Raw genomic sequence first — 23101 nt, 5'->3', positions numbered from 1 at the left:
GCCTGCAGCCTTGTGCCTTTATATGGTCACAGAACAACCCCTCAGTGACTTCTAATATCCTTATCATTTACAGTAGGGGGTACATTATCCCTTATAATACATGAGTGATACTCAGAGTTCCCTGTATAACTCAGCCTGCAGCCTTGTGCCTTTATATGGTCACAGAACAACCCCTCAGTGACTTCTAATATCCTTATCATTTACAGTAGGGGGTACATTATCCCTTATAATACATGAGTGATACTCAGAGTTCCCTGTATAACTCAGCCTGCAGCCTTGTGTCTTTATATGGTCACAGAACAACCCCTCAGTGACTTCTAATATCCTTATCACTTACAGTAGGGGGTAGATTATCCCTTATAATACATGAGTGATACTCAGAGTTCCCTGTATAACTCAGCCTGCAGCCTTGTGTCTTTATATGGTCACAGAACAACCCCTCAGTGACTTCTAATATCCTTATCATTTACAGTAGGGGGTACATTATCCCTTATAATACATGAGTAATACTCGGTTCCCTGTATAACTCAGCCTGCAGCCTTGTGCCTTTATATGGTCACAGAACAACCCCTCAGTGACTTCTAATATCCTTATCATTTACAGTAGGGGGTACATTATCTCTTATAATACATGAGTAATACTCAGAGTTCCCTGTATAAAGCAGCCTGTGTCTTTATATGGTCACAGAACAGAAACAGTAAAGAGATATAATCCCGTTGAGAATTCCTAGCACTGACCTTGGGTGTATTTATACTGATTAATCACATCACCTCTTATTCAGTTTTTTCCTCTAATGAAAACAAACCTAATTTGTCAAACATTTCTTCTAACTCCAGTCCTCCTGCCTGTTAATTACATTTGCTGCTCTTCCCTGAAGTTCACTAATCAAATTAAATTTCCCTCTAAAAGTTCCGGGAATTGCTTCCTATAAAAACTGATATTTTCTCCTTTTGCCTCTACCCAATGACCAATAATTGCACCAATTGGCCATGTGGATTATAGCAAATAGGAGGGCGTCTGTATATTGTATGTACAGGTATGGGATCCGTTATCCGGAAACTCACTAACCACAAAGCTCAGATTTAAGGAAATGCTGTCTCAAGTAGGGATGCACCGAATCCAGGATTCGGTTGGGGATTCGGCCTTTTTCAGCAGGATTCGGATTTGGCTGAATCCTCCTGCCCAGCCGAACCAAATCCGAATCCTAATTTGCATACGCAAATTTGGGACGGGGAGGGAAATTGTGTGACTTTTTGTCAAAACAAGGAAGTAAAAATGTTTTCTCCTTCCTACCCTTAATTTGCATATGCAAATTAGGGTTCAGTATTCGGCCGGATCTTTCTCGAAGGATTTGGGGGTTTGGCCGAATCCAAAATAGTGGATTCGGTGCATCCCTAGTCTCAAGCTAAATTACTCAAAAACCACAAATTATAAAAAAAAAATGAAAACCAATTGCAAATTAGTTAAAGGAGTTGTTCAGTGACCCCATTTGAAAGCTGGAAAGATATCAGAATAAGGCCATGAATTCATGAATTCAAAAACTATAAAAAAGAAATATATAATGAAGTCCAATCAAAAAGTTGCTTAGAATTTCATTCTATCACATTCTAAAAGTTAACTCAAAGATAACCACCAGCCTTTTAAATTTTAGGTTTGATGAAGGCAAATGGTGGAGACGTCCTTAAAAAGCTACTGACACCAGAAATCGAACCTTTTTTTTTTTTTTTTTACATCTACCATACAATTGCCTTTGTTTGCTTCTCATAAATTTGCCTTAAAGTATTTGCCCGATGCTTTTACATGACCTGTCTGGTGCCCCATGTTCCTGTATGAGGGGGCTGCCATATTTGTGCAGTAGGAGTCCGTTAGCATTAGAAACTGTAACTCAGGGGTCCTCAACCGCTGGGCCGCAGCCCAGAACCGGCCGTGGACACTACTTCACTGTGCCGCCGGGGCCAGCCCACAAAAACGAGGCTCGCCGATTGGACGATGGCGCACCCAAATTGGACGCAGTGTGTCCAAACTTGCTGCTGACCCGACCCCGCCCCCAGTCCTTGCAAAAAAAAGCAGTCCCTGGTCCAAAACAGGTTGGGGACCGCTGCTCTAACAGACAGGCTGACTCTGTCAGGTTTAGGAACTTCAATGAATAATTACTTACAAAACAAACTTCTCAGCAAAAAAATTATCAACATTACCTATAGGTAACTTTAAATGTACATTCATATTTTAAAAAGTTTTGGATTACTTTAAGCCGTGGCCTTGATCCATGCAGTGGAGAAGTAAGGAGAGTGCGTGGCCTCGGTCCCTGCAGTAGAGAAGTAAGGAGAGGGCTTGGCATTGGTCCCTGCAGTGGAGCAGTAAGGAGAGGGCGTGGCCTTGGTCCCTGCAGTGGAGAAGTAAGGAGAGGGCGTGGCCTTGGTCCCTGCAGTAGAGAAGTAAGGAGAGGGCTTGGCATTGGTCTCTGCAGTGGAGCAGTAAGGAGAGGGCGTGGCCTCGGTCCCTGCAGTAGAGAAGTAAGGAGAGGGCTTGGCATTGGTCCCTGCAGTGGAGCAGTAAGGAGAGGGCGTGGCCTTGGTCCCTGCAGTGGAGAAGTAAGGAGAGGGCGTGGCCTTGGTCCCTGCAGTAGAGAAGTAAGGAGAGGGCTTGGCATTGGTCCCTGCAGTGGAGCAGTAAGGAGAGGGCGTGGCCTCGGTCCCTGCAGTAGAGAAGTAAGGAGAGGGCTTGGCATTGGTCCCTGCAGTGGAGCAGTAAGGAGAGGGCGTGGCCTTGGTCCCTGCAGTGGAGAAGTAAGGAGAGGGCGTGACCTTTGGTCCCTGCAGTAGAGAAGTAAGGAGAGGGCTTGGCATTGGTCCCTGCAGTGGAGCAGTAAGGAGAGGACGTGGCCTTGCTCCCTGCAGTGGAGAAGTAAGGAGAGGGCGTGGCCTTGGTCCCTGCAGTGGAGAAGTAAGGAGAGGGTGTGGCCTCGGTCCCTGCAGTAGAGAAGTAAGGAGAGGGCTTGGCATTGGTCCCTGCAGTGGAGCAGTAAGTAGAGGACGTGGCCTTGGTCCCTGCAGTGGAGAAGTAAGGAGAGGGCGTGGCCTTGGTCCCTGCAGTAGAGAAGTAAAGAGAGGGTGTGGCCTTGGACCCTGCAGTAGAGAAGGAGAGGACGTGGCCTTGGTCCCTGCAGTAGAGAAGTAAGGAGAGGACGTGGCCTTGGTCCCTGCAGTAGAGAAGTAAGGAGAGGGCTTGGCATTGGTCCCTGCAGTGGAGCAGTAAGGAGAGGGCGTGGCCTTGGTCCCTGCAGTGGAGCAGTAAGGAGAGGACGTGGCCTTGGACCCTGCAGTAGAGAAGTAAAGAGAGGACGTGGCCTTGGTCCCTGCAGTGGAGAAGTAAGGAGAGGACGTGGCCTTGGTCCCTGCAGTAGAGAAGTAAGGAGAGGACGTGGCCTTGGTTCCTGCAGTAGAGAAGTAAGTTGAGGACGTGGCCTTGGTCCCTGCAGTAGAGAAGGAGAGGGCGTGGCCTTGGTCACTGCAGTAGAGAAGTAAAGAGAGGGCTTGGCATTGGTCCCTGCAGTGGAGCAGTAAGGAGAGGACGTTGCCTTGGTCTCTGCAGGGGAGTAGTCAGGAGAGGAACTTGCACTAGCAAATGATGTATGTAGTTCCCAAGCTCTTCATCCACTAATTGTTTCCTTGACATAGGAGTCTTTGCCCATTAGTCCTCCTGTCCCTGATACAATTGCAAGCGGTGTTGATTTTTTTGTCTCAAGCATTTATTGGGCATAAACCTGTACCCCCCAAAAATGAATACTTGAGTAACAGTTTATATCAAATTAAGTGGCATATTAAAGGCTCTTACCAAACTGGAATATATATTTAAGTAAATCTTGCCCTTTTACATTTCTTGCCTTGAACCACCATTTAGTGAGGGTCTGTGTGCTGCCTCAGAGATCACTTGACCAGAAATACTGCAGCTCTAACTGTAACAGGAAGAGATCACCTGACCAGAAATACTGCAGCTCTTAACTGTAACAGGAGGAGATCACCTGACCAGAAATACTGCAGCTCTAACTGTAACAGGAAGAGATCACCTGACCAGAAATACTGCAGCTCTAACTGTAACAGGAAGAGATCACCTGACCAGAAATACTGCAGCTCTAACTGTAACAGGAAGAGATCACCTGACCAGAAATACTGCAGCTCTAACTGTAACAGGAAGAGATCACCTGACCAGAAATACTGCAGCTCTAACTGTAACAGGAAGAGATCACCTGACCAGAAATACTGCAGCTCTTAACTGTAACAGGAGGAGATCACCTGACCAGAAATACTGCAGCTGTAACTGTAACAGGAAGAGATCACCTGACCAGAAATACTGCAGCTCTAACTGTAACAGGAAGAGATCACCTGACCAGAAATACTGCAGCTCTAACTGTTACAGGAAGAAGTGTTGAAGCAAAAGACACAACTCTGTTAATTGGCTCATGTGACCTAACATGTATGGTTTGTTTGTGAGTACAGTGAATCGTATGATCCCTGGGAGGAAAGCCCTTATTTTTTAATATGGCAGTTTTCTATTTATGATTACCCAATGGCACATACTACTAAAAAAGTATATTATTATGAAAATGGTTTATTTACATGAAGCAGTGTTTTACATATGAGCTGTTTTATGCAATATCTTTTTATAGAGACCTACATTGTTTGAGGAGTATAGTTTTGCTTTAAGTAGTGTCGTTCCTCCGTCCTCTCCCTGTCTGTGCCGCGCTCTCTGCTGATTATAATGCACTCTAGTTGTAGGGGCCACTGGGTCTCATTGCACACCCATAAAAATGGCTCATTAGTACTTATGTTATAGTGAGAATAAAACACATCAACGTTTATAATCTCATGAAATATAAACACAGACAAAAGCAGCACTGCCTCATTCCCACTCCTGAGCCTTCTCTTAATCTCTCTCTCTCTCTCTCTCTCTCTCTCTCTCTCTCTCTCTCTCTCTCTCTCTCTCTCTCTCTCTCTCTCTCTCTCTCTCCCACTCACACACACTTTCTCACACTCTATCTCTCATGCACTCTCTCTGTCTCTCTATCTCTCACACTCTCTTTCTCTCTGTCTTCCTCTCACACTCTTTCTTTCTCTCTCACACTCTCTCTCACACACTCTCTCTGTCTCTCTATCTCTCTCACACTCTCTCCCTCTCACACACACTCTCTCTATCTCTCACACTCTCTCTATCTCTCACACTCTCTCTATCTCTCACACTCTCTCTCTCACTCTCTGTGTCTCTCTTTATCTCTCAAACTCTCTCTATCTCTGGCGCGGCCTGTCCTCTCATCATCACCCCCCCCCCCTATATACAACAAAACCAAGTATCTTATAGGGGAAAAAAAGGAAAAATGTTCCTACTTCAATTTTATTTTAATGGCACACTCGAGCCCAGGCCCCGAAATGTCAGCTTTTGTGTTCTCAAACCTTTAGAAAGTTGAGCAAATCCCGCTCACAAGAGCCATCAACCCCGATAGCAGCCGGCTAAATATCAGCCTCCGAAAATAAATTTTAGATGGATCCGCTCTCCAGACAATTTGAATTTTAAATGGTTTAAAAATGTGACATCTCTGTCCCACGGAATACAGATTGAGAGGAGCCGTAAAGGAGACATTTCCCCTTGTCTCTCTCCCTTGGTCTTTGTCGCCGTAATGTAAAACTGTTCCTATAGACAATCCAAACATAACTGCTCTCCATTTAATAATTTACTGCCCCGGTGACCTATAAACACAAAGTGCCGCTGTGCCCTACAACTGCCAGCCTTCCAACTGCCAGGCTTCAGCACCAGCTCCCGGGGGAATTCTGTGGACTTTAAATACCGGGTGTATAAAAGTAACGATACCTGAACATTTGGAGAACGGCAGCGTTCCATTCCCCCGAGCTCAGTATTGGGACAAATGATTTGTCTCTTCAGTTACAGAACAAGGTCCCCCCCTCCTGTCCTCACTTTGGGCACTTACACCGTGTATTCGTTCTGCTCTGACACCCTCTCTATAGTAGCGACTTTAATTTAATTACTACTCCATCACCAGCTACACAGGAACAAGCCACAGTTACATGCAGAATTGGGGTGAGTGCTTATTTGTACCCTGGGTACCCCTGGAACTATAGCAGGGTGACACCCCAATGTTTCTATATATCTGTAACCTTGTTATGAGCTAAGGGGGCCCAGTCTGAAGGTCAGTTAGGGGGAGATTTGGGGTGAGTGTTTATTTGTACCCTGGGTACCCCTAGAACTATAGCAGGGTGACACCCCAATGTTTCTATTTATCTGTAACCTTGTTATGAGCTAAGGGGGCCCAGTCTGAAGGTCAGTTAGAGGGAGATTTGGGGTGAGTGCTTATTTGTGCCCTGGGTACCCCTGGAACTATAGCAGGGTGACACCCCAATGTTTCTATATATCTGTAACCTTGTTATGAGCTAAGGGGGCCCAGTCTGAAGGTCAGTTAGAGGGAGATTTGGGGTGAGTGCTTATTTGTGCCCTGGGTACCCCTGGAACTATAGCAGGGTGACACCCCAATGTTTCTATATATCTGTAACCTTGTTATGAGCTAAGGGGGCCCAGTCTGAAGGTCAGTTAGAGGGAGATTTGGGGTGAGTGTTTATTTGTACCCTGGGTACCCCTGGAACTATAGCAGGGTGACACCCCAATGTTTCTATATATCTGTAACCGTGTTATGAGCTAAGGGGGCCCAGTCTGAAGGCCAGTTAGGGGGAGATTTGGGGTGAGTGTTTATTTGTGCCCTGGGTACCCCTGGAACTATAGCAGGGTGACTGTTACCCCAATTTTTCTATATATCTGTAACCTTGAGAATAGTTTGCCTTTGTTAGGAGTCCACATCCCTTGTGACACATTGTATTTCTTCTCATTATAAAGCAGAGCTGTTGGCAGTGCCAGGCGAGATTAAAGCAAAATGCCATTGTTTTAACTTACTAAACATAAAAATCTTATGGTTCCAAGCACAGCGCAGTGTTGTACTAATATATACAGAGTTTATGAGATTATTATTAGCAAGTGCTGGATGTAATTGCAAATAAAAATGACTCCATACAGAGGGGTTCTTACTCCGTTCAGATGCAGGTCCAGTAGGATAGAGGTAATAGGAAATGAGTTGCACCACGTCTGTAATATAAAGGGAATTTTCAGCCGTATAACTTTGCCAGGATACAGTCAGTGTTTGTAATCTCCCTAATCTTCAACTGATCCGACAAGTCTTCACTGAAATCCTCCCCGGATTCTTCTCCAGGAAACATAGTAATGAGCTAGGCTACTTTGTCCAGCTGGCCCGGGCCTCTTGCCTTCATTACTGTGATGGAACCAAAACTGCAGAGCCGGTCCTCTAATTATCCATCATGTGTTTGTGGCTCATTCCACTTGTGTTTAACAAATATCAAGGTAAAGCCAAGTGCTACTATCCTGCCATTGGCACCCATGAACGGTGTGTGTGATGCTCCTCCTTACGTCTTGTCTCCATTATAAGTGCTTTAAAATGCCCTGTTATGTGATCTCTTTGCACAATCTCAGATTAGGCCATAAAGCAGGACAGGACTGCTGCTTACAATGGGGATCAGATAGGATCTGTGCAGCCACTGGGACAGAATGTTCTGTTATACAGATAGCTAGAATCTCAGCTGCCATAAAGCAGGACAGGACTGCTGCTTACAATGGGGATCAGATAGGATCTGTGCAACCACTGGGACAGAATGTTCTGTTATACAGATAGCTAGAATCTCAGCTGCCATAAAGCAGGACAGGACTGAGGATATTCTGAGCATCAATGTCATAGAGTGCATGTTCTTCTTTCCACAGCCAGCAGCCTTGTGCTTTATATATACAGTGTGTGTGTTTATGTATGTACGTATGTGTGTGTGTGTGTGTATATGTATATATATATATATATATATATATATACAAACCATGCTACGTTGCCCCCAGGAGAGCCATCATTATTATTAGCATTGTTGGAACAGTGTAAAGATGGTGGATCATTACTCAGAATTACATTCAATGTTTGCATGCATTTCCCCTTGAAGCTGGGGGTGCATACTAAATAATGAGGAATCATTTCACCACCATAGGAAATAAAAGTTCCCTGTATCAGATTTGCTGTTTTCAGCTTAACCCTCCAGGGCTAGGGCTTGAGCATGCTCAGTTTGCTACTCTCCCCCTCCCTCTACCCCTCCCTGCTGTAATCTGAGCCCAGAGCTATGAGTGAGCAGGGAGAGACTCAGGCAGGAAGTGATGTCACACCAAGCTAATATGGCAGCTGTTATCCTAAACAAACAGAGAACTTCTAGAGCTGTTTACTCAGGTATGGAAAAGTATTCTAAAGAATTAAAATGGTTTTCTAGCTTGCACTATTGCAGCTAATCCATTGGCAATAAACTGCCTTAGTAGCTTTCCTTCTCCTTTGGCAATGTATACCGTATCTCCTCATGTAAGTGCCTTCAAGTGGTTAAATTGCAGCCCATTTGCCTGTGAGCCCTGAGAATAAATGGGTGACGGGGTGAAGGAGATGGATTCCTGCTCCTCGGCCGCCCTCCCTCCCCCTGCCCGGATTCTATTTGCTTATGGTGCGTAAATGTGAAATATTCCGGCCATTTGTTGTTAGTGCGGCGACTAAACTTCCCCGAGCGCAAATAGCCGCCGCCACACGGACCCTGATATTGGCTGAATATGCAGGGAAATAGGATAGCAGTGACATAAATTAAGGATATATATATATATTGTGTGAGCCGAGCATCGGGGGTAATAGAGTTGACCTGTAATTCCACAAACCACAGGCGAATATTTGAGAGCCGTTTCTTCCCCTCCTGAACTTTATTTAGAGCCGGGGCTTAGTCATCACTTCTACTAATGGCCCATTGGTTACGCTGTGGCCCCGCAGACCCTCCAGTCTGTTTAACAGCAAAGGGCCGTGATCTCTGATTAAAGGTAAAATGCGAATAATTGATTTGCACTTGAACTCGTCGCTTACCAGGGCTTCAAACCCACCACTATTATGTATTATCCTGAACATCTACCCTGGGAAAGGGGGTGTTGTTTAACTACAACTCTGAGATCAGCCCATTTAATCATTGCCCTGAAAGTGTCCCTTTCTGCACTGCTGCTTCTGTGTCATGAAACAATGTAGCAGGTGTCAGCATTGCAGCTCTTGTTAATCAGTTGGCTTCTGCTACATTGATTTAAATGTGTAAAGGGTTTAGAAACTCCCCTTGCCTCAATCTGCAGTATCCTGAGATTCAGCACTATGCCTGCGACACAGTAATTAATCATAGTAATAGTTAGTAGAGATAAGAAGACTTGCCTAAAGTAGACCCAACAAAACCACCAAGGAAAGATGCGCCCACAACTCAACACACACCAACGTAGCAATTCTGTACAATGGTTTTGGTCAGGACTAGGTGAAACAGGTCATTTATAAGGAGCTGGATTCAATTTAAGGCTGGTTGCCATAGCAACCCAGGAGCAGTTTTGAAATCCAAAAGGAAAAGGGAGCCTGAAAATGGACAGAAGACAAAAAACAAAACTGTTTAAGGCTATTAAATCAAAAAGCCATAATAATTTTAAAGGGTCAGTTAAAAAACTTAGGGGACTGTTCCTGCTGAATTGTGCTTAGTACAGGGAATACCTATGCTGCCATAGTTTTATGGGATCTCTGTACAGACTATGAGCAAACTTAGGGACTGTTCCTGCTGAATTGTGCTTAGTACAGGGAATACCTATGCTGCCATAGTTTTATGGGATCTCTCTGTACAGACTATGAGCAAACTTAGGGGACTGTTCCTGCTGAATTGTGCTTAGTACAGGGGAATACCTATGCTGCCATAGATTTATGGGATCTCTCTGTACAGACTATGAGCAAACTTAGGGGCTGTTCCTGCTGAATTGTGCTTAGTACAGGGGATACCTATGCTGCCATAGTTTTATGGGATCTCTCTGTGCAGACTATGCGCAAACTTAGGGGACTGTTCCTGCTGAATTGTGCTTAGTACAGGGAATACCTATGCTGCCATAGTTTTATGGGATCTCTCTGTACAGACTATGAGCAAACTTAGGGACTGTTCCTGCTGAATTGTGCTTAGTACAGGGAATACCTATGCTGCCATAGTTTTATGGGATCTCTCTGTACAGACTATGAGCAAACTTAGGGACTGTTCCTGCTGAATTGTGCTTAGTACAGGGAATACCTATGCTGCCATAGTTTTATGGGATCTCTCTGTACAGACTATGAGCAAACTTAGGGGACTGTTCCTGCTGAATTGTGCTTAGTACAGGGAATACCTATGCTGCCATAGTTTTATGGGATCTCTCTGTACAGACTATGAGCAAACTTAGGGGCTGTTCCTGCTGAATTGTGCTTAGTACAGGGAATACCTATGCTGCCATAGTTTTATGGGATCTCTCTGTACAGACTATGAGCAAACTTAGGGGCTGTTCCTGCTGAATTGTGCTTAGTACAGGGAATACCTATGCTGCCATAGTTTTATGTGACATTATATAGACCAGGCATAGACTGGTGACATGTCAAGTTGAGCAGATACTCGTGGTGCCATTGGTCAGTGTCCGGGGATGATATTTGCGACTTCTCGTCAGGATTGTCAGCAGTTTCTTTATAAAGCAATTTATCCCTTTCCTTTCTGTGGTTGAGAATCTTGATGGAATGTAACAGAATCTGTTCTCCTCCAGGTCCTGCTAATCAGCTGCAACTGTCACGATGCAGAACCAGAAAATAAACAGACTTTGGAGAATGCTTAGTAACATAGTAACATGGTAACATAGTAATATAGTAACATACTAAGTTAGGTTAGAGTTGTGTCCATCAAGTTTAACTTTTATGTCGTTATATAACCTGCCTCAGAGGCGGGAAATTGTCCATCTTTAATTCCTTAAAAGGGGTTTTCACCTGAGTTAACTGTTCGTGTGATGTAGAGAGTTATAATCTCAGACAATTTTTAATTGTTATTTATAGGCCCGGATAAGTGGCGAGGCCTTTTAGGGGCCGCCCAGACGCATTGTAAGGAGCACTGAGGACTCAGTTTCCCTGTGCTTCAGAGCGCGCAGAGATGGGGTTGTGCGCTGTAATCATCCGGCACTAGGACCATGCGCGGGGGGTGGAGCACACGCAATCGAACGGCCGGTGCCAGGACTACCGGCCTCTGGGCGGCACACTATGGAATCCGGCCCTGGTTATTTAGGTTTTTATTCAGCAGCTCTCCAGTTTGCAATGTTGACAATCTGGTTGCTAGGGTCCAAATTCCCCTAGCAACCATGCATGATTTGAATAAGAGACTGGAATATGAATAGGAGAGGCCTGAATAGAAAGATGAGAAATAAAAAGTAGCAATAACAATACATTTGTAGCCTTACAGAGCATTTGTTTTTTAGATGGGGTCAGACCCCATATTTGAAAGGTGGAAAGAGTCTGAAGACGATGCAAAATAATTAAAAAAAAAAACTATAACAAATAAATAATGAAGACCATCTGAAAATTTGCTTAGAAAAGTTACCTTAAAGGTGAACCATCCCTTTAATAACCCCTTTAGTTGCTATTTTCCAAGGCCATTGTATTCAATTGGAGATTAGCAGGGACTGGCTAATGAAAGTGCTGCTGCCTGTCCCTCTCACTCCCCGCCCCTCTCACTGCCCTCCCCTCTCACTGCCAGCCCCTCTTACTCCCCGCCCCTCCCCTCTCACTCCCCGCCCCTCTCACTGCCAGCCCCTCTCACTCCCCGCCCCTCTCATTGCCACATGCCACACGGGACCGAAAAGTTGGGTGCAGCACGAAGTAATGTAAAAACCTCCATCCTCTGGATTTTTCATCCGTTTGTAATGATTTTTTCAGATTTTTGACCCGAAAACTTTATGGTATTGCACATCAAAAAAAATCATTGGGACTTCTCCTATTGACTTACAGTATATGCAACCTCTACAGGTCTGAGATGCCGGATTTTCTGATTCAGACTTTTCCATCCTCAGGGTTTGATAAATTCCGAAAAATTCTTCGAGATTTTCACCTTTACGTTAACTTTCAGTTTGTTATAGAATGGCCAATTCTGAGAAACATGTCAATTGGACGTCATTTTTTCTTTTAATATTTTTTGAATGATTTGCCTTCTTCTGACTCTTTCCATCTTTCAAATGAGTTAGTGACCCCATCTAAAAAACAAATGCTCTGTAAGGCTACAAATGTATTGTTATTGTTACTTTTTATTCCTCCTCTTTCTATTCAGGCCTCTCCTATTTATATTCCTGTCTTATACAAATGTGTGGTTGCTAGGATAATTTGGACAGTAGCAACCAGATGGCTGAATTTACAAACTGGAGAGCTGCTGAATAAAAAGCGAAATAACTGAAAAACCACAAATAATTAAAAAAAATAAAGAAAATCAATTGCACTGATGACATCACTACTCACCGTTTATAACTGATGACATCACTACTCACCGTTTATAACTAATAACATTGCTACTCATCGTTTATAACTGATGACATCCCTACTCACCGTTTATCACTGATGGCATCACTACTCACGGTTTATCACTGATGACATCACTACTCACCGTTTATCACTGGTGACATCACTACTCACCGTTTATAATTAATAACATCACTACTCACCGTTTATCACTGATGACATCACTACTCACCGTTTATCACTGATGACATCACTACTCACTGTTTATAACTAATGACATCACTACTCACCGTTTATCACTGATGACATCACTACTCGTCGTTTATAACTGATGATATCACTACTCACCGTTTATAACTGATGACCACTACTCACGGTTTATCACTGATGACATCACTACTCACCGGGCTCCTTTTGCCTAGAAGATGTATTAGAGGTCACTCTATTAAACTCACCAGACATCATGTCTCTCTACATGCAGAATTTGTGCAAAAGGCAGTTATTTTGTTAGAATTTGTTTGTACTGGAATCAGTTATTTGAGTGAGCTCTAATTCATCTGCTAGGAAAGGAATCCCCCCCTATAAGATATATTGGATCTAACTGTCAGTGAATATCTGACACCCTACTGCTGCATGAAGAGAGAATGAAGAGAAACAGACGCTGAGAGAGGAATAGTGAAGATAAACTTGATTATTTCAGAAACAGTACAGAATATTTAATTGATTATATTTAGAATGTTTCTTATTCCAGTATGATGAAGCTTATATTACATTTTCATTTTCGCGATAGTTCCCCTTTAATGTTTAACATGCACCCATAGCCTGCCTTCTTTCCCTACATCTCAGTGGGAGGTGTATATATAATTTATTTATTATAAAGTGAGATAACAAGTGGAGGCAGCGCAGGGTCTTTGTTGCCGAGGAAGAATTGCCAGTGACAGCGAATCAAGAGGAAACATTCATGGCATTGTGACCGCCTTTGCAGCCTGCGCTTTTTCATGTGTCAGTCACACATCAGACACTTCATTGATGCCATTTGTGAGCAGCGCCCGAGTCCCAGAGGTGCAGGGATTGCGCAGTTACCAGTGCAGCTGACCTTTAATTGGGAGAGAAGATGTTACACTACGAGACCCACAACATTTAAGGAACAGAAATGTATCTGAAATAAACATCCTTCCTTACTGTGCAGCCTGAATACTGGGAACCTTCATATAAGCATTGCTAGTACAGGTATGGGACCTATTATCCAGAATGCTCAGGACCTAGGGGTTACTGGATATCCGGTCTTTCCGTAATTTGGATCTTCATACCTTAAAGGAGAAGGAAAGGTTACAACTAGGGATGCACCGAATCCAGGATTCGGTTTGGGATTCGGCCTTTTTCGGCAGGATTCGGCCGAATCCTTCTGCCCGGCCGAATCCCAATTTGCATATGCAAATTAGGAGCGAAGAGGGAAATCGTGTGACTTTTTGTAAGAAAATAAGGAAGTAAAAAAGGTTTTCCCCTTCCCACCCCTAATTTGCATATGCAAATTAGGGTTCGGTTTGGTATTCGGCTGAATCTTTCACGAAGGATTCGGGAGTTTGGCCGAATCCAAAATAGTGGATTCAGTGCATCCCTAGTTACAACTAAGTAAGCTTTATCAGAAAGATCTATATAAATACACCAGTAAATCCTCAAAGTAATGCTGCTCTGAGTCCTCTGTCAAAGAAACAGCACATTTCTTTCCTTCTATTGTGTACTCATGGGCTTCTGTATCAGACTTCCTGTTTTCAGCTTAAACCTCCAGGGCTAGGGCTTGAGCATGCTCAGTTTGCAGGAAGTTATATCACACCAAGCTAATATGGCGGCTGCTATCCTAAGCGAACAGACAACTTCTAGAGCTATTTTTCTCAAGGATGATAAAGCATTTTACAAGATAAATATAGTGGTATAGCTTGTACTATTGTGGCTAATCTATTGGCAGTAAACTGCCTTGGTAGCTTTCCTTCTCCTTTAAGTCTACTATAAAATCATATAAACATGAAATAAACCCAATAGGCTGGTTTTGCTTCCAATAAGGATTAAATATATATTAGTTGGGATCATGTTCAAGCTACTGTTTTATTATTACACAGAAAAAGGAAATCATTTGTAAAAATTTGGATTATTTGATTATAATGGAGTCTATGGGAAACGGCCTTTCCATGACTTTCTGGATAATGGGTTTCAGAATAACGGATCCCATACCTGTACTCATTTAATTCCCCTGTAAATACCCTGCCATAGACAATACTGATAATTGCCTCTGCTAAAACACAGTGTCTTGGTTAAAACAATTATCACTATTGTCTATTTTCATGGCTGTCCAAACGGCGCGGCCCGTGACCCCCCTTATGTGGCCCTTCACATCAAAGTCTGCCTGCTCTGTCTGATTACCATATGTAAAATTTCAAAGGTATCAGTACAGAGATTAACTGGCCCTGCATAGTTTAAACCTCAAATTCACACATGTAATCCCCTGTATTGTTCACACTTGTGACACCTCTATTGTTCACACCCTAAAGCTGTACCTGTACTGTTCCACCTGAGACCCAGACTGAAACTGCCCATATTGTTCACTTGCTCACACCTTATTCAAAATGCTAATGGTTAACTAGCACTGTGTCACTGTATGTAGTACATATTAGACTGGTCCTGATTTTCTCCTGCTCTGCTCTGTTCTGTTTTCCCTATGTTCCCTGTGTGTGTCATACTCTGCCTGCCCTATGTTCCCTGTGTGTGTCATACTCTGCCTGCCCTATGTTCCCTGTGTGTGTCATACTCTGCCTGCCCTATGTTCCCTGTGTGTGTCATACTCTGCCTGCCCTATGTTCCCTGTGTGTGTCATACTCTGTCTGCCCTATGTTCCCTGTGTGTGTCATACTCTGTCTGTCCTATGCTCCCTGTGTGTGTCATACTCTCTGTCCTATGTTCCCTGTGTGTGTCATACTCTGCCTGCCCTATGTTCCCTATATGTGTCACACTCTGCCTGTCCTATACTCCCTGTGTGTGTCATACTCTGCCTCCCCTATGCTCCCTGTGTGTGTCATACTCTGCCTCCCCTATGTTCCCTGTGTGTGCCATACGCTGCCTGACCTATGATCCCAATGGAACATAAGCCTGGCATTTGTTCTGGGGGTTTATTAGCATCTATTGTTAGGGCCCCTAAGGTGTTTAATCATATGCTGGGGGAACTGTATTATACACGGGGGAGGAGGAGGCATTGATTTAAGGGTATGTCTTAATATAACTTAACTTTTTTCACATATGAGTGACATCCCTGCTGGTGCCGGGCCAAGGTAGTTTGGCTCCCTAGACAAGAGCTTCAATCAGTGCCTCCCTGTCCTGCATTACCATCTCACTCCTTACCATGATGGGTTTTAAATAAAGAGTGAAAAACCGCTTTGTTTTCCGAAGTGTCCCGAAGTGCACTCTGAGTGCCTGTCCCCAGGCAATTATTATTATAAAATTAATTTAAAATTAATTAATTAAAAATTAATTATAAAATTAATTTGTCACCGGGCAACTAATCTCCCCCAATCTGCCCGTGTGGCCAGACCCTTAAAGTTTTAAGGGGTGGTACATGTTTAATTAATAGGTGTCAGACAGGGTCTCTACCTACTGCAACATACCTGGAATCTCAGCCATACTGTGCAGCCACTGGGACAGAATGTTCTGTTATACAGATAGCTAGAATCTCAGCTGCCATAAAGCAGGACAGGACTGCTGCTTACAATGGGGATCAGATAGGATCTGTGCAGCCACTGGGACAGAATGCTCTGTTATACAGATAGCTAGAATCTCAGCTGCCATAAAGCAGGACAGGACTGCTGCTTACAATGGGGATCAGATAGGATCTGTGCAGCCACTGGGACAGAATGTTCTGTTATACAGATAGCTAGAATCTCAGCTGCCATAAAGCAGGACAGGACTGCTGCTTACAATGGGGATCAGATAGGATCTGTGCAGCCACTGGGACAGAATGTTCTGTTATACAGATAGCTAGAATCTCAGCTGCCATAAAGCAGGACAGGACTGCTGCTTACAATGGGGATCAGATAGGATCTGTGCAGCCACTGGGACAGAATGTTCTGTTATACAGATAGCTAGAATCTCAGCTGCCATAAAGCAGGGCAGGACTGCTGCTTACAATGGGGATCAGATAGGATCTGTGCAGCCACTGGGACAGAATGTTCTGTTATACAGATAGCTAGAATCTCAGCTGCCATAAAGCAGGGCAGGACTGCTGCTTTGTTCTTCATATCACATTTATTATCTATAATCACCCAGCTACATGGAAAGTCTAGTTGTATGTGTCTTGTTCTCATGCAATGACCTTTTTTAGATGATAAAACTCGGATAGTCGTGTGTTATTGGCAGGAATTGATATTTTTTCGTCATTATATACAGAGAGGTGAAATTTTTCCAATTCTGTTTTTCTTCTTTTTTTCTTCCTGTTCGAGGTGTGTGAGGTTAATCAGCATCCAACTGCCGGAGAACTAAACGGATCGTACCTCGGCCAGTCGCATCTCAGGCCCGGGAGTGACACCAGCAGTTCCAGATCTTACGGAACCAATCGGCGGTGCAGAAATGATCCTGCCTGCCCAATCGGCTTCCATGTTCCCAATGCGGTTGGTCGCTGTTGTGCAAAACTTCCTGACCGTTCATTGGCTCAGTGCTGCCTACATTCTGCATCAGGAAATGCGCACAGCACCCCAGCGAGGCACCCACCTGAGCGAAGCAGTCCTTGCACCCACGGGAATGGAATCCAGACGCCACCCAAGAAATCCAGTGTCTCTGAGGAGAGAAAGCACCAGCTCCTGCTGCAGAAACTGGAACTGGAGGTGGAGAAAGAGCGGCTGCAGCAGCTGTTGGTCCAGCAGGAGACAAAATTACTAGTCAAACAGCAGCAGCTGCAGCAGTCCAGGCTGCAACGCAACAGTCGGTGAGTCGGGACTGTATTTGCATTGATTTTTATTCATGTAGGCTAAAAAGGAATGGACAAGAATTGCCACCCTGCATGGTCGCATGTAAAATAAATGCAAATCTGATGTATAGAGTAGATTGGGCCATAAGTTTACTACCAGTGCAACCGACGCATATACTGCAACACATACCTCAAACTTTACTGTACCCCTCCCTGTGCTCAATACACGGATGAGCTCCCTGACTGGCTAAACAAAGCTGCTGGATTATCACTCTAGTGCCAGGCTTTACTCTCTGATGACTGTGTATACAGGTATGGGATCCAGTATCCAGAATGCTCCGAATAACGGAAAATCAGTCTCTCATAGACTCTATTTTATCCAAAATTAAATACAGGTATAGGATCTGTAATGCAGAAATCCAGAAAGCAACGAATTACAGAAAGGCCGTCTCCAAAGTTAAAGGGATACTGTCATGGGAAAACATGTTTTTTTCAAAACACATCAGTTGATAGTGCTGCTCCAGCAGAATTCTGCACTGAAATCCATTTCTCAAAAGAGCAAACAGATTTTTTTACATGCAATTTTGAAATTTGACATGGGGCTAGACATATTGTCAGTTTCCCAGCTGCCCCCAGTCATGCGACTTGTGCCTGCACTTTACGGTGGAACTGCTTTCTGACAGGCTGGTTTGTGCTCGAATACTCAATAAATTCAAGGTATTCCAGTCACCCCCCCCGATTTCATTTAATTGGGTTTTTTACATTCTGATTTTTTCATAAATAAGCAAACATTCGAGTTAGTTGAAAGGGATTATGTCATGATTTTTATGGTGTCGTTTTTATTTCTAAATGACACTGTTAACACTACAAATAATTCACTCTATTCCAGGGATCCCCAACCTTTTGAACCCATGAGCAACATTCAGAAGTAAAAGTAGTTGGGGAGCAACACTAGCATGAAAAATGTTCTTGGGTGCCAAATAAGTGTTGTGATTGGCCATTTGGTAGCCCCTATGTGGATTGTCAACCTAAATTGAGGTTCTGTTTGGCAGTTCACCTGGTTTTTATGAAACCATAACTTGCCTCCAAGCCTGGAATTCAAAAATAAGCACCTGCGTTGAGGCCACTGGGAGCAACATCCAAGGGGATGGAGAGCAACATGTTGCTCATGAGCTACTGGTTTAGGGATCACTGCTCTACGATATAAAATGTCATTCCTGAACCAGCAGGTGTATTTAGTTGTAATATTGGTGTGTAGGTGCATCTCAGTTCATTTTGCCTGGTCATGTGATTTCAGAAAGAGCCAGCACTTTAGGCTTTCTGGCAGGCTGTTGTTTCTCCTATTCAATGTAACTGAATGTGTCTCAGTGGGACCTGGATTTTACTATTGAGTGCTGTTCTTAGATCTACCAGGCAGCTGTTATCTTGTGTTAGGGAGCTGCTATCTGGTTACCTTCCCATTGTTCTGTTGTTAGGCTGCTGGGGGGAGAGGGAGGGGGTGATATCACTCCAACTTGCAGTACAGCAGTAAAGAGTGACTGAAGTTTATCAGAGCACAAGTCACATGGCTGGGGGCAGCTGGGAAACTGACAATATGTCTAGCCCCATGTCAGATTTCAAAATTAAATATAAAAAAATCTGTTTTCTCTTTTGAGAAATGTATTTCAGTGTAGAATTCTGCTGGAGCAGCACTATTAACTGATGTGTTTAAAAAAAAATGTTTCCCCGTGACAGTATCCCTTTAAATACAGGTATAAGATCTTTTTATCCGGAAACTCATTATCCAGAAAACTCCAAATTACAGAAAGGTATAGACTCTATTTTATCCAAGTAATCAAGATTTAAAAAAAAAACTGATTCCCTATTTCTGTGTAATAATAAAACAGTCGCTTGTACTTGATCCCAACTAAGATATAATTAATCCTTATTGGAGGAAAAACCAGCCTATTGGGTTTATTTACTGTTTATATGATTTTCTAGTAGACTTAAAGGAGAAGGAAACCCCCTGGGTGCAAAAACCCTCCCCCCTCCCCTGTGTTGCTTCCCCTCCCTCCTCCCCCCTGGCCTACCCGTCCCGCTGGGCAAATTCCCCTAACTTTTTACTTACCCTTCTGCGCAGGTCCAGTCTACGGAGTTCACAGACGACATCTTCTTCCTGCTTTGACCGTTTTGGCGCATGCGCAGTAGGAGCATTTCGCCGGTACGGATCTACTACGCATGCGCCAAAAGTTACGTAGTTTTCCGATTTCACTTCGTGACTTTTGGCGCATGCGCAGTAGATCCGTACCGGCGAAATACTCCTACTGCGCATGCGCCGGTCAAAGCAGGAAGAAGATTGCGTGGAAGAAGATGGCGTCTGTGAACTCCGTAGACTGGACCTGCGCAGAAGGGTAAGTAACAAGTTAGGGGCATTTGCCCAGCGGGACAGGTAGGCCAGGGGGAGGGAGGGGAAGCAACACAGGGGAGGGGGGAGGTATGAAGAGGTATGAAGATCCAAATTACAGAAGGATCTATTGTCCGATCCCAAGCTTTCTGGAAAACAGATCCCATGCCTGTACTCTACAACTGTGACGTTTAATTTGCTCCTATAGAAACTGCCTTTATACCAATTGTAATTGTACTTTATTGTATGGAGATTCTAAACGAGTTATTTTCTCGCCTGTAGGAGTCCAATGTTAATTAATGAGACTCGACCATCTTCTGACCCTATTCCTATGGCCAACAGCTTCAGATATAGGTATGTGTCTCTTCTACTCCTCCGAGTAAGTCAATTCACCCCTGTAGTGTCTCAGAAGTCACAAAGGTTATGGGCTGTTGTCATATTTCAGTTACTCGCTGAACATCCCTGATACAAAGTACACTGGGACCTGTAGTAGTTCTCTCTCCTGGAACATGTAAAACTATTAGTACTTTTGTGCACTGTATTGTGAATCAACTACACCTTAATGTAAAATATATATAATGTAAAATATAAGGATATTATAAGTAACCGAGGAGTTCCATGATATAAAAACACAAGGCAGAGGGCCATGGAACTCCGAGGTGACTTCTAATATCCTTATGTTTTGTAACTGGGGGTACAGGTATGGGACCTATTATCCAGAATGCTCGGGACCTGGCGTTTTCCAGATAATGGATCTTTCCGTAATTTAGATCTTCATACCTTAAGTCTACTAGAAAATCATGTAAACATTAAATAAACCTAAAAAGCTGTTTTTTCTTCCAATAAGGATTAATTATATCTTCGTTTGGATCAAGTACAAGCTACTGTTTTATTATTACACAGAAAAAGGAAATCATTTTTAAATATATGGATTATTTAAATATAGTGGAGTCTATGGGAGACGGCCATTCTGTAATTCGGAGCTTTCCGGATAACGGATCCCATACCTGTACTTTATTATAATACATTTATTATTCAGTGAGTTATGTGACAGAAATGACATCACTAAGCTCCAATTATAACCAATAGCATCGCTAAGCGCCATTTATAAGGATATCATGTACAGGTTATGAATAATTCTTGTGTATTATAACATACTGCTCTTCAGTGACTTCTATTATCCTTATCATTTACAGTAGGGGGTACATTATCCCTTATAATACATGAGTGATACTCAGAGTTCCCTGTATAACTCAGCCTGCAGCCTTGTGCCTTTATATGGTCACAGAACAACCCTTCAGTGACTTCTAATATCCTTATCATTTACAGTAGGGGGTACATTATCCCTTATAATACATGAGTGATACTCAGAGTTCCCTGTATAACTCAGCCTGCAGCCTTGTGTCTTTATATGGTCACAGAACAGCCCCTCAGTGACTTCTAATATCCTTATCATTTACAGTAGGGGGTACATTATCTCTTATAATACATGAGTGATACCCAGAGTTCCCTGTATAACTCGGTGACTCATAATGTCAATACAATATCATATTATCATCATTTATGGATATGTCAAGAGTGGATAGTGTTAACTCTGAGTTCACCAGTGCAGTGCCTTGAAAAGTTTTTGGATAAAAAAATCAGCCGAGTTTTTCCTCCATGGCAGTGAAAGTCCTGTAAATTTACAAGAGCTAAGAAATCCACATCTTTCCCCTATTAACCATTGTGGTGTTGGTGAGCAAGAAAACCAGTTCCGCGGGAAAGAGTAAAATAAACTGCTTAACCCCCAGCAGCAGAACTTTCACTGCAGGACAGAGGCAGCAGCAGCAAAGTCATGACAGGGCAGCAGTGAAGCAGAAACAGACACTTGCTGTGAATTAGCTGCAAATAATTCCACATTTCACATGCTGTCAGCTCCTGTTATCCAGTGGAAGGAGAGCAGCCCCAGAATTGCAATAAAAGTATTAACCCGTTATCTGCCCGAAGCTATATTATAGCAGATATTGGCACATCCTCATTATGCAGTGGCCGAAGTATAAGCGTTATACACAGAATTCACAATAATCTGTATGTAAATAATCCTTTTATTAAAGCTCTGGTCCAGTGTCTATTTCTGGGACCAGCACAAGGTCCGGCTGTAATGTTAAAGGAAAACTTTACCCCCAAAATGAAAATTTAAACAACATTTTATATCATATTAAGTGACATATTAAAGAATCTTATAAAACTGATCTATATACTTAAATAAATATTGCCCTTTTATATCTCTTGCCATGAGCCCCCTTTTCGTGATGGTCTGTGTGCTGCCTCAGAGATCACCTGACCAGAAATACTGCAGCTCTAACTGTAACAGAAAGAGATCACCTGACCAGAAATACTGCATCTCTAACTGTAACAGGAAGAGATCACCTGGCCAGAAATACTGCAGCTCTAACTGTAACAGGAAGAGATCACCTGACCAGAAATACTGCATCTCTAACTGTAACAGGAAGAGATCACCTGACCAGAAATACTGCATCTCTAACTGTAACAGGAAGAGATCACCTGACCAGAAATACTGCAGCTGTAACTTTACCAGGAAGAGATCACCTGACCAGAAATACTGCAGCTCTAACTGTAACAGGAAGAAATAACCTGACCAGAAATACTGAAGCTCTAACTGTAACAGGAAGAGATCACCTGACCAGAAATACTGCAGCTCTAACTGTAACAGGAAGAGATCACCTGACCAGAAATACTGCAGCTCTAACTGTAACAGGAAGAGAACACCTGACCAGAAATACTGCAGCTCTAACTGTAACAGGAAGAGATCACCTGACCAGAAATACTGCAGCTCTAACTGTAACAGGAAGAGATCACCTGACCAGAAATACTGCAGCTCTAACTGTAACAGGAAGAGATCACCTGGCCAGAAATACTGCAGCTCTAACTGTAACAGGAAGAGATCACCTGACCAGAAATACTGCAGCTCTAACTGTAACAGGAAGAGATCCCCTGACCAGAAATACTGCAGCTCTAACTGTAACAGGAAGAGATCACCTGACCAGAAATACTGCAGCTCTAACTGTAACAGGAAGAGAACACCTGACCAGAAATACTGCAGCTCTAACTGTAACAGGAAGAGATCACCTGACCAGAAATACTGCAGCTCTAACTGTAACAGGAAGAGATCACCTGACCAGAAATACTGCAGCTCTAACTGTAACAGGAAGAGATCACCTGGCCAGAAATACTGCAGCTCTAACTGTAACAGGAAGAGATCACCTGACCAGAAATACTGCAGCTCTAACTGTAACAGGAAGAGATCACCTGACCAGAAATACTGCAGCTC

The 23101-nt window shown here is 43.4% G+C and overlaps 1 protein-coding gene across 2 annotated transcripts in view; it reads left to right on the top strand.

Moving 5' to 3' along the window:
- Positions 1–23101, top strand: part of kiaa1328.L (KIAA1328 L homeolog) — a 101933-nt gene that overhangs the window by 48992 nt on the left and 29840 nt on the right. Inside the window, exons 7-8 of one of the 2 annotated variants that reach the window (XM_041570305.1) lie at positions 16924–17405; positions 20053–20124. In XM_041570305.1, coding sequence (XP_041426239.1) covers positions 16924–17405; positions 20053–20124 — 554 coding nt within the window. The remainder of the gene's footprint in view (positions 1–16923; positions 17406–20052; positions 20125–23101) is intronic. The other variant, XM_041570309.1, reaches the window with a different exon arrangement.

The sequence above is a fragment of the Xenopus laevis genome, chromosome 1L (assembly GCF_017654675.1).
Source record: "Xenopus laevis strain J_2021 chromosome 1L, Xenopus_laevis_v10.1, whole genome shotgun sequence".
NCBI lineage: Eukaryota > Metazoa > Chordata > Amphibia > Anura > Pipidae > Xenopus > Xenopus laevis.
The sequence above is the reverse complement of the archived record's forward strand: the minus strand, read 5'-3'. Positions and strand labels throughout refer to the sequence as shown.